General features: G+C 36.3%; 1 protein-coding gene across 1 annotated transcript in view; it reads left to right on the top strand.

Moving 5' to 3' along the window:
• Window positions 1-12775, top strand: part of HECTD1 (HECT domain containing E3 ubiquitin protein ligase 1) — a 97670-nt gene that overhangs the window by 80518 nt on the left and 4377 nt on the right. Inside the window, exons 28-37 of the mRNA XM_006889974.1 lie at window positions 2558-2714; window positions 5175-5397; window positions 6523-6577; window positions 6791-6973; window positions 7364-7571; window positions 7659-7744; window positions 7910-8037; window positions 9926-10127; window positions 11440-11577; window positions 11907-12514. Of these exons, the coding sequence (XP_006890036.1) occupies window positions 2558-2714; window positions 5175-5397; window positions 6523-6577; window positions 6791-6973; window positions 7364-7571; window positions 7659-7744; window positions 7910-8037; window positions 9926-10127; window positions 11440-11577; window positions 11907-12514 (1988 nt within the window). The remainder of the gene's footprint in view (window positions 1-2557; window positions 2715-5174; window positions 5398-6522; window positions 6578-6790; window positions 6974-7363; window positions 7572-7658; window positions 7745-7909; window positions 8038-9925; window positions 10128-11439; window positions 11578-11906; window positions 12515-12775) is intronic.

Below are 12775 nucleotides of genomic sequence, written 5' to 3'. Positions count from 1 at the left end.
ATATGGTTTGTTGTTGTTGTTAAGTTTCATTTGGTTTGTTGTTGTTTTAGTATAGTAGTGTGTATGTAGAGCTACGTGGAACTCTGACCTGTTGGGCTGCTAACCCAAGATATTAGTGCTTAAAAACACACCAGCTGCTCTGTTGGAGAAAGACGGAAACTCAGATACATGTGGAGGATCACAATGAGTTAGAAGAGACTCAACAACAATGAGTGTGGGTTGGGCTCTGTGTGTGTGTGTTGTGCATTTTATGCTTAAATACAGCTAAGTAAGTACAGTAGTTATCATCCAACTCACTTTTTGCTGTCAATCCAAACCACCTTAGAGGAGATGCCCTGTGGTTCTTCTGTGGTGCAGTTGGTGGATTCCAGCCACTAGGAAGGCATCCCCTTTGGATCAGCTGTGTAATTTCTCACTGCAAACTGGTGAGAATTTCTACGATTATGTCTGTTACCTAACTGAATACTGTCAGTTGATAGCCCATTGATTCCTGGGACCATTTTTGCCAGTTCCTTCAGTGCAGCTTGAACTTCTTCCTTCATTACAGTTGGCTCTGATCACATGCAGGTAAAATATTGCTGAAGATCATCCAAAAATGGCTAGGTCAGAGAATTGTCAGAAACTCAGGTGGGGTTTAGAAGAGGCTATGGCACTGGGGATATTGTTGCAGATGCCACATGGATCTTAGAAGAAAGCAGAGAATACCATAAGAATGTCCATTTGATTTTTTTATTGACTGTGCAAAGGCATTTGATTGTGTTGATCATAACATATAATTATGATTAACAATTAGAAGAATGAGAATCCCAGCACATTTAATCATGGTCAAAAAAATCCTAAACCCAGAGCAAGAAGCTTTTGTCTGAGCAGAGCAAGAGAGCACTGCATGGTTTAGAATTTTTAAAAAAGTGTGTGTCAGGTTTGTATTCTTTCTCTATGCTTGTTCAGTATGTATGCTGAACAGATAATTTGAGAAGCTGGACTTTATGAAGAAGAATGTGACATGGAGATATGAGGAAGACTCATTGATAACCTGCATTAAGTAGGTGACACAACCTTGCTTGCTGAAAGTGAGGATTTGAAGTTCTTACTGCAGAAAATCAAAGACTACAATCTTCAGTGTGGGTTACATCTCAACATCAAGAAGACAAAAAATCCTCACCCCTGGGCTAATAGGAATTGTGATAGATGGGGGAGGGGAAGATTAAATTTGTCAACACCTTCATCTTACTTGGTCCCGTAATGAGCACCGTTGACACCAGAAGTCAGGAAATCTGAAGATGTATTGCATTAGGAAAGTCTGCTGTTAGGGACCCTTGCAAAGTACTGAGGAACAGTGATGTCATTTTGAAGACTGAGATGTGTCTCATTCAGTGCATGGCATTTTCATTCACTTGCTATGTGTGCCTGACAGCTCTGCAGTGAATAAGAATGACTGAGGAAAAATCTATGCCTTTTAGTTCTGTTGGAGAATAGTACTGACAATCTGTGGACTGCCAAAAGAACAAACATATGTCTTGGAGAAGGTACACCAAAAGTGTTCCTAGGAGGCCAAGATGGTAAAGCTTAATCTCACTTGGTATGTTGCTAGGAGAGGTCAGATTTGGGAAGGTGGAGGAACTACAAAGGAGAGGAAGACCTTCAACCATATAGTTTGACACAGTGATTGCTGCAGTGGGCTCAAGTATGTCAGAGGTGATGAAGAGGACACAGGAGAGGACAAGGTTCAGATCTGTTGTTCATAGTGTGAAAAGAGCAAGAACAATGTTAGAAAGTCCATACCTGACCTTTACCAACTTTACAAAGAGGCATTGTCCCCATCAACAGCATCAACAACATAAAACCAATTTCTATCAGGTCAGACATGTCCCCCCCATGCTTACCTTTTTTTTTTCTACTCATCTCAGTACCAATCTTACTACTTTACTGGGTCTAGAATCCAATGTGATAGCTCACAGAACCCTCAGAACCATGTTGAGGTTCAGAGGTCATAATCCAGGTTAGTAGCAGAATACAGCCACTCTGTCAGGACAGCTTCTGAAATGTACTCTGGTGCCTCAGGCCTTGAGTCTCGTGGCTTTAGGCCATTGTTAAAAAGTTCTCAGTTCTGTATGTTAAGGCTCTACCTATTCCTCAACCCCCTCAGTTCTCCAACAAACTTATTTCCATGGGTAGCATTCTCAAGGTCAGCTTCATTTCGAGTCTCTGGTCCTCGGCCTCAGTAGCTCTGGCTTTTGTTTGGTATTGAAAGATGAGTTGCATTTTTTTTCCTTCCTCTGTTTTGGTGGTGAGATTTCTCTAATCTACTGCTTGATCTGCTCAATTTATTGGCACAACTAGCTAGTCCCCTTTTGGATTGATGAGACTAGTAGTCCCCTTTCGATAGGCTAACACACCCTATTCACATAAAATTAAATTCAGTGGTTAGGAAAGCCATTTTGAACAGTAGGGTCTCTGTGAGACATTAACAATTCAACAACAGTAACAACATCACTTTCACTGGGATGGTCTTCATCTTAGAAAAAGCATGACTGTATGTAGAATTTTATTTTAATAGGAAGAAGAAGAGTATGAAACTAAAGGAGGACGCCGGAGAACCTGGGATGATGATTATGTACTAAAGAGGCAGTTTTCTGCTTTAGTTCCTGCTTTTGATCCTAGGCCTGGTCGTACTAATGTCCAGCAGACAACTGATCTAGAAATTCCACCTCCAGGTACAGAATATTTTTTTAAAATTTTATTCAGGTGATAGCAAATGAGATTTATGCAGTTAAATAAGTTTCTCCTTATGTATTAGGTTATAAATAACAGTTTTTAGGTACATAGTTATATATAATCTCTGCATTCTTTTATAAACAACACCAGTTTTCAAAGATACAAATTACATATAAATTAGAGAATTTTAAAATGCACGGTATGTTTTGTGACTGTGCACTAAAAAGTGGAAAAACTGAATTTTTATAATCAGTTGTATTAAAATTGCCAAGTATTTAGTTTGAACAATTGTTTGTACTAATTTCAGTTAGTCCTCTGGAGTCAATCTGCCTACATATGAATCCTAATTCCCCTAACTCTGGGCTTTGTTGTTGATGCAGTAGGTAGAGTAGTGTTACTTGACAGGAGAGAAAGGGACTTTGCAGGTGTGATTAGTTAAGGATATTGATAGTGGGAGAGTATTCTGGACTATTTGGGTAGGCCTGTTATAATGACAAGGCTGTAAGAAAGAAGCAGGAGGATCAGAAATTAAGGAGATGTGACTGAAGAAGCAGAGACCGGAATAATGAAGGTTCATGAACCAAGGAATGTGGGTAGTTTTTAGAACCCAGCAAAGACAAGGAAGCAAGGCGTTCCCAATGCCTCCAGAAGAAGCTCTACTCTGGCAGCCCATTATAAATTTAACTCTAGAACTATAAGGTAATAAATTTGGATTGTTTTATCACTCATTTGCTGTTGTGATTTGTTACAACAGCAATAATAAACTAATAAACTGGTCAATTCAACTCAACTCATTGGTAATGAGTTGGAATTGACTCCAGCAACTAGTGGATTTGAACTGTCTGCTTTAGGATTGGCAGCCTAAACAAATTCGTACAGTGGTGGTGAGCTCTGTTTGCATAGTGCATAGCAAGTTGCTTAACCAAAAAGCATGCAGCTTAACTAAAAGGTTGGTATTTCAGACACCACCAGGGAGGATGATGGACATTCTCTTCCAGTAAAGATTTACAGCCTCAGTGGAGAGTTATGAGTCAAGAGTTGACTCGGTGACATTGGATTTGGTTTGGGGGTTTTTACTGTAATCAGTGTGTTCTCTTTGTAAAAAAAAAGGTTATCTTGTGTTATAAAACTTTATAAAAAAATTCAATATTGATTAAATGTGGAATGTACTTTTTTAGTTGACTGGAAGATACATGTGTTCAATGTGAAAGTAGATTTCTTTTTTATTAAATACTGGTTTATTTAGAGAGTTCGTATACATTGTTTTTACACCGGATCGTTCCCATTTCTACACATACACACACACACACACACACCCTCACACTTTTTTCAAAGTGTGCGACCCTATGATTAACGCCCAACCTCACCCTTCTGCTCCCCGCTCCCCACCTTGGATCCTCGTACATGTTCTACAGTAATAATGGTCTTACACAGTATTTGTCTTTATGGGACTGAGTTAGTTCACTTAGCATAATGCTTTCCAGTCTCTCCCATGTTAAGTAGTAATATACAAAATCATTGCTCCTGTGTGTAACATAGTACTTCATTGTGTGAATGTACCATAATTTCTCAATCCTAAAGATTGTGGTTGAACATTTGGGCTGTTTCCATGTTCTTGTGATGGTGAATAATGTTGCTATGAACATGGTGTACAAGTCTCTGTTTGTGCCTCAGATCTCATTCTCTTGGGGTATATTCCAAGCATTGGAATAGAGTAGATACACTTTTTATGTCATGTTCCATGGTCAGGATGGATATAAACTGTTTTCTGATTGTTCCAAGGTCCTTTCCCAAAGAAGAAATAGCTGTTCTGGAGAAGCTATATAAACCTTCTGGAGAACTACTTGGCAATATATTTCCTGACAATTTTATTTATATATATTTAAGGAAGTTTAGCTCTGTAATCATTTGAATACAATAATGACTGCAGGCACGTTATTTATGTTGTTTAAAAAAATTAGAAACCACCTCAGATACGTACAATAACAGGACTATGGTTCTGTTAAGGTATAATGCTATAAAAATAAGTTATAAGAGGGAGCTCTAGTGGCATAAAGCTGCACTGCAATCCTAAAGGCCCATGATTTGAATCCACCAGCTGGCTGTTTTGCAGTCGAAAAATGGGCAGTTTCCTGTGCAATTAACTGTCTTTGAAAACCCTTGAGAGGGTTGGCTGTGGATCAGTTTTGACTGATGGTACACAACAAGGTATATAGGGATATCCTGGCATGAATAACTCATTTAGAATATGATTATTTTACTTACCATGATATGAAAAAAGATTCATATACAAATTAAAAAAAATAATTCTGAAATAATATCTAATTGTGTTTGTATATTTATGTTTAGAATTCATTCACTATATACAAATGGTTGCAGGTGATTTGCCAGAGTATGTGGTTTTTCTCTGTATAGAGAATTACGGATTGTTTAATTTAAATGTCTTTTTAAATTTTTAGGAACACCTCATTCAGAGCTCTTAGAAGAAGTTGAATGTACTCCATCACCTCGATTAGCACTTACCTTAAAAGTAACAGGTCTAGGAACAACTCGTGAAGTTGAATTACCACTCACCAATTTCAGATCGACCATCTTTTACTATGTACAGAAATTACTTCAGTTATCCTGTAATGGCAATGTGAAGTCAGATAAACTTAGGCGTATTTGGGAACCAACATACACGTAAGAGATTTTAATGTTCTCAATAAGTATTTTCATATTAATTGAGCCAGTCTTGTCTTGGCCTTTTGGCTAAGATCTTGTGCATAGTATATGAACCTTGAAGCATTGTCTGTCTCTATGTTAGATCATAAAAACAAAAAAGATTTGGTGCATTAGGCAAGTGCATTTTAACCCCTAATGTAGAATGATCTAATTTTAGAAGATAGTCAAAACTAGCTTTATATGTGATTATTATAGAAAGAGTTTAATTTTAACCCTTTGACGAGGATTATATATGAAGAGGGAGATCCTCAATGAGATAGTTTGACACAGTGACTGTTACAATGGACTCAAGTATATCAGGGATGATGACAGTGGGAGAAGATAGGTCAGGATTTATTGTTCATAGCCTGTGAGTTATAGTTGATTCATACTTAACATGTAGGAAATACTACATTTTTTTTTTGGCTATTTCTTTGTTTCGCGATTGCCTGCTCTGTTGATGCAATAAAATTATTGATATCTTTATGCATCAGTACACTTATATTTTACCTGATTACCTCATCTGTAAAATGACAATTGTGAGGAACTGATGAATTAATATTCTTTTTTTTATTTTTTAAATAATTTTAATGAACATTTACAGAGAATTTGGATTTCCATTCATTCATTGCTGCACTTCTCTCCCCGTATTCTTAAATACAATTGCAACTATAACATTTTGTTAATGGTTTGTTTTTTTTTTATTTTCCCCCTCCCCAAAGTTTACAAATTTATTTCAGCTGACTTACAAGACTGTAAACTGTCCTGTTCATTGTTATTCTTATCGTTTATTTTCCACTTATACAGAGATGGAAACTGCTTCTTATCCCTTTTTCATTTAACAGCAGTTTATTAAAGCTTTAACAGATGGTAATACATTACTTCAGAAGTAATGAAGTTCTAGGTTTGATATATGGTCTGTTTGCAATAATGCTAAACTTACAAATAATTATTTTCTTAATATGATTTCTACAACATTCCCTATGTTTAAAAAAGTGCATATTTTAAAAATTCTGAGCTGTGTTTAAAGAATAAAAGTAAAGCCTTTTTTGGAAACAAATAATTTGATTAGTGGATTAACTTCAGTAATATCTTCATGTTTAGAATCATGTACAGAGAAATGAAGGATTCTGACAAAGAAAAGGAAAATGGAAAAATGGTAAGTTATTTTAGAAAATGAGGCTAGTTTTTTTAAAAAGGGAAAATAAAAACTAACGTTATAATTGAAAATTTTTGAAAGTATCGCAAACATGGGATTTTTTTTTTCTTTAGGTAAAATTAAATGCATGATAGTAAATATAGCTCATGTAATGCTTGTAACTCTCTTAGTGTATAAATGGGAAAGACCAACATTTGGTTTTTCCTGTTGTAGGGTTGCTGGTCTATAGAGCATGTGGAGCAGTACCTTGGCACTGATGAATTACCAAAGAATGACTTGATAACCTACCTGCAGAAGAATGCAGATGCTGCTTTCCTGCGCCATTGGAAATTAACTGGCACTAATAAAAGTATTAGGAAAAACAGAAATTGTTCTCAGCTCATAGCTGCATATAAGGTATATGTTGGCATCAGTACATTCTTTTGATTGGGAATGGCTTTTTGCTTTGTTTTGCTGCTTTTGATTCTTTTTATTTTTTTTTTGCTTTTGATTCTTAAAAAGGATCCTTGGAATTTACAAAGACTTTCCGGAATTAACATTATTCATGTGCCAATGCTAAAATTAGAAACATGACTTATGACATCAGATCTGAGTACAGATATTTTTTTTAAACTATTACTTATTGTGTTATATTTTATTTGAGAATGATAGAGAAAAGATTGACAGTCACATTGAATTTTGGCTCAAATTTGTACTCTACCATCTTTAGAAATATACTAGTATAATGATGTATATTGCTTCCCCAAAGTGGTGGTTAATGCCCAGGTTTGCTAATTATTTTTACAGGATTTTTGTGAGCATGGAACAAAGTCTGGGTTAAGTCAAGGGGCCATTTCTACTCTTCAAAATAGTGATATTCTTAATTTAACAAAAGAACAACCTCAGGCCAAAGCAGGCAATGGACAGAACTCTTGTGGAGTGGAAGACGTACTTCAGCTTCTGCGTATTCTGTATATAGTTGCAAGTGACCCTTATTCAAGAATATCCCAAGAAGGTCTGTAAGAAGCCTAACTCCATTTCTACAGCATTTTAAAAAGCAAGTCAGTTTGCGTTTTATTAATTTTATTAATTCTTTTTACAGAAGGTGATGAGCAGCTTCAGTTTACTTTTCCACCAGATGAATTCACTAGCAAAAAAATCACAACAAAAATTTTGCAGCAGATTGAGGTAATAAAACCACATAGTTGAAATTGCCATCTTTTTTCCTCTGATCCAATAAGTTGGGCAGTGTGGTCTTTGAATTAATCAGTTTAATTTGATACAAGGGTTAACATTTTTTTTTGTAATAATTGCTCTGTGTAGCACTAATATCTAGTTATTTTTAATTTGTAGGAACCATTAGCATTGGCAAGTGGGGCTCTGCCAGATTGGTGTGAACAGTTAACCAGCAAGTGCCCTTTTCTAATACCATTTGAAACTAGGCAGCTTTATTTCACATGTACAGCATTTGGTGCATCAAGGTAAGAGGTTCATCTTTCTATATTTTCAAAACAGTATATATGTTATTAGGATAGACAGAGGAAAAATATTACTTCATATTCCTATAAGTATTCTGTCTTCAATTTGGCATATTCTCACCGCCAGGATAGGGTGGTGGTTGTTTTTATATGCCGTCGAGTTGCGACTCATAGGGACCCTATGTACAACAGCCCTAAACCCTGCTCTATCCTGTGCCAGTTGCACTGCCTCTGATACACCCATCCCGATTACCCCAGTGACTGAATCAATCCACCTCATAGAGGAGGGTTTCCCCCTCCTGCACTGTCCCTCCACCTTCCCAAGCATGACATCCCTCTCCAAGGACCTGTGCCTCCTTACAACATGTCCAAAGTATGTCATACGAAGCCCCAGAATCCTTGCCTCCCAAGAGCAGCCTGGTTTAACCCTCTCTAGGATGAATCTGTTTTTTTGGCAGTCCATGGTATATTCAATACTCTTCTCCAGCACCACAGCTCAAAGGCATCAATTCTCCTTGTATCCTCCCTAGTCACTGTACAACTCTCTGATGCATAACAAGTGATTGCAAAGACCATAGCCTGTATCAGATGCACCTTAGTCTGCAGAATGACACCATTGTTCTTCAGTACCCTGGAGAGGTCCCTAACAGCAGACTTTCCCATCGCAATGCGTCTTTTAATTTCCTGGCTGCTGGTACCAAGCGTGTTGACCGTGGAGCCAAGCAAATGAAAGTTGTTAACAATCTCTTCACCATCCATCCTGATGCTGCCACTTAGTGCAGTGGTGAGAATCTTTGTCTTCTTGACATTGAGCCTCAATCTATACTGAAGACTGCAGTCCCTGAATCTCTATAGCAGGTGCATCAGGTCCTCTTCAGTTTCAGCAAGCAGGGTTGTGTCATCTGCATAATGGAGATTGTTAATAGATCTTCCACCAATCCTGACGCCACACTTCTCCTCATAGAGCCCAGCCTCTTGGATAATCTGTTCTGCATACAGGTTGAAAAGGTATAGAGATAGGACACATCCCTGGCGTATACCTTTCCCAGTTTTGAACCATGCAGTGTTTCCTGCTCTGTTCTGACGACTGTCTCTTGGTCCAAGTATAGGTTTCTCATTAGCATGATCAAGTGTTCTGGTATTCCCATTCTTCTCAGAGTCAGCCACAGTTTGTTATGATCCACACAGTCAAACACCTTTGCATAGTCAGTGAAACACAGATAGACATTCCTCCCGTATTCCCTGCTTTCAGCTAAGATCCATCTAACATCATCTACAATATCCGTAGTACCACGACCCCTTCTAAACCCAGCCTGGACTTCTGACAGTTCTCTGCTGATGTTATTCCAGTTGTTTTTGGATAATCTTCAGTAGAATCTTGCTTACATGTGAAATCAACGATATTCTATAGTTCCACACTCTGTTGAGTCACCCTTCTCATTTTATTTTACTTTCAAGGTTCTTTCTCTAATCTAGATTGATTGCTAAAAAGCAACATATTTTAAAATCACAATAATCATTGTGATGGTGACTTTTAACTCATACTAATAAAGATAGATAACTATTTTTAGTTTCTCTGATAGAAAATGTGTCTGCATTTTTATGTACTGTGTAGGAATTAGACCACTGAACTTATTAATTGCTAAAATAATAAGCCAAATAAATATATACTTAATACTTTTAATTTTGCTTAATGAAAATTGTAAAAATTTCCTATATTTTTATGTAATAAAATAAAGGATTATTTGTGCAGTTAGAAAATCCTTTTTTTTCCACAAGATAATAATGTACTATACAATTATATTTAAATACTTTAATTCTCTTGCCAGTTTAATGGTATATTATATTATTAAAATGTGCTTATACTGTTTTGTGTATTTCCCTATTTCAGAGCAATAGTGTGGTTACAAAACCGTCGAGAAGCCACTGTGGAGCGAACAAGGACCACAAGCAGTGTAAGGCGAGATGATCCTGGAGAGTTTCGAGTTGGTCGTCTTAAACATGAACGAGTAAAAGTTCCACGTGGTGAATCACTGATGGAATGGGCTGAGAATGTCATGCAAATACATGCAGATCGGAAATCAGTTCTTGAGGTACTTGATAAAAAAATAACCTTTCTTTTAGGGAACAGGAATGAGTACTAGCCTACCTCACTGTGGAGAAAGTGCAGTAGTTAGATCTGTGTGAGAGGAATCTCTGTGCCCTATGTACAGAAACATTCTATGGCAAGCCATGTTTCACAGTCCTGACTTCCACAGATGTCTGGATCTTAATGAGCAAGGAAGAATATTTGTACTCTTGAAGTAGCAGGATATTTGATATAATAAAAGGCATTTCCTGTTTCTTAACAAAGTTAATATAATATGAAGGAACTGTTGTGGTCTTCGCGGTAAGGAGCTGTGCTGCCAAACCAAAAGCAGGTAGTTCAGATCCACCAGTTGCTCCAGCGAAGACAGATTGACACTCTATTCCCTTGTAATTTATCTTTGAGAAAAACTCTACTGAAGGTTCATCTTTGAGTAGGTTCCAAATGGATAGCAGTGAGTTGACTAAAAAAGCCGAGACTGAATAATTCTTTCTTTCTTTCTTTCCTGAATTATAAACTCTTCTCTTAGACATCTGCATTATGGTGACATACTGTTTTATTCTTTTGTAATACTTCATTTAATTTGTGCCTGGTATTTTATCACTGGTCTTTATTTATAAACTTTATTGCAAATGACAGGTACAATCCAGCATATTTACTCATCAAGATGTTACTGTGTAAATTATTGATTACATCTCTTCTGTGAAGAACAAAATTATCTATCCTAATAAGGATTTGAACCACGACGTGATGTTTGGATCTTTGGTCATGTTTTCCTTTTTGTTTTGTCATTAAGGACGTTGAAAGAAAATATGATACATTTCTAGAAATTGTGCAAGGCTTTTAAACTTTTTTAAACAATGCACTGCCACTATCTTTTTGCAAGCCTCTTCAGTCACTTTTGAACAAAATAAAGAATGGGTAAAAACCTTTTAAATGGTTGCCTAAAATTGCAAATAAGTGAAAGGACCTTAGGCTTTGATGTTACACAGACACATATACAAATCTGAACACCATTATTTCCATGAGCAAATGATTTAACTTTATCAAAAGTTTTTATTTCTCTGATGTAAAATGGAGATAATAATTGGTCTTACAGACTTAAGAGAGATGGATAATTAATACATAATCAGTGCTCAGCAGACTTGTTAAATGTTTCATAATGTACAACAAATGCTTTCCTTTCTTAGGAAAAACTGGGGGGGGGAATTTTCATTTTATTTGTAATACACTACAGTGCCACTAATTGGTGTTTTTTTTTAGGGTAGATTATTGAGTGTAATATAAGCATAGCAAAAATTAATTTATTCTTGTTTTAGGTTGAATTTTTAGGAGAAGAAGGAACAGGTCTAGGACCCACATTAGAGTTTTATGCTCTGGTGGCAGCAGAATTCCAGAGAACGGATTTAGGGGCTTGGCTTTGTGATGACAATTTTCCAGATGATGAATCTCGTCAAGTAAGATGGGTTTTTCGTTTTGTAATTTGAGTGTGGCTATACTACTAGAAAGTGTTGAAAACTAGCTTGCTTTCAGAGTAAATGCCAGATTTTCTGAGTCTGCCTTTATTATTGAATAGTCTGTATAATTTGAATTTAATTCTGAAGGATAAATTTAGTCACTAATAACTATTTAATAAAATGTATATACATATACTTTTGGATAGCTAAATTAGTGAGGCTTTTTTAAGAAGTCTTTCCCTTCGAATAAAATAAATTTAGCTACTTTGTGTTAGTGATATCTTTTGTGTAATATATATTAATTTCCTCTTTTTTTAAAAATAAAATAGGTTGATCTTGGAGGTGGATTGAAACCTCCTGGATACTATGTGCAACGATCATGTGGACTGTTCACAGCACCGTTTCCACAAGATAGTGATGAGCTTGAAAGGATCACAAAACTCTTTCATTTCCTTGGAATTTTCTTGGCCAAATGTATTCAAGACAACAGACTTGTGGACTTACCTATTTCTAAGCCTTTTTTTAAACTTATGTGTATGGGTGACATTAAAAGCAACATGAGTAAATTAATTTATGAATCCCGAGGTGATAGAGATTTACACTGTACTGAAAGTCAGTCTGAAGCTTCTACAGAAGAAGGCCATGACTCTCTCTCAGTAGGAAGCTTTGAAGAAGATTCAAAATCGGAATTTATTCTTGATCCCCCCAAACCAAAACCCCCAGCTTGGTTTAATGGAATTTTGACTTGGGAAGACTTTGAACTAGTAAACCCACACAGAGCCAGATTTTTAAAAGAAATTAAAGACCTTGCTATCAAGAGGCGTCAGATTTTAAGCAACAGAGGACTTTCTGAAGATGAGAAGAACACAAAATTACAAGAACTAGTACTGAAGAATCCATCAGGTTCTGGGCCTCCACTTAGCATAGAAGATTTAGGGTAAGACTTATTCACCCATGAAATTGAACAATGTGTATATAAGTTTTAAAGCTTTTGGTTCTTTAGCCCTACTTATTCATGTTAAGAATAGTAGTAATATAGAAAGTGTTCATTCTTTATTTGGACCTTTGATTTTGTTTCTATTCAGTGGTAATACTGAGACATTAATCTTTAAGTCCTCAAAGAGTAATTTTATTAAGGATGATAAATACATATCTTGTGTAAAAATCCCAAAGCCAGTAATATTTTGACAAATAAAGT

This window comes from Elephantulus edwardii, unplaced genomic scaffold (assembly GCF_000299155.1).
Source record: "Elephantulus edwardii isolate Elephantulus edwardi_28Jun2011 unplaced genomic scaffold, EleEdw1.0 scaffold00084, whole genome shotgun sequence".
Taxonomy (NCBI): Eukaryota; Metazoa; Chordata; class Mammalia; order Macroscelidea; family Macroscelididae; genus Elephantulus; species Elephantulus edwardii.
Note: the sequence above shows the minus strand (reverse complement) of the source record. Positions and strands in the feature narration are given on the sequence as shown.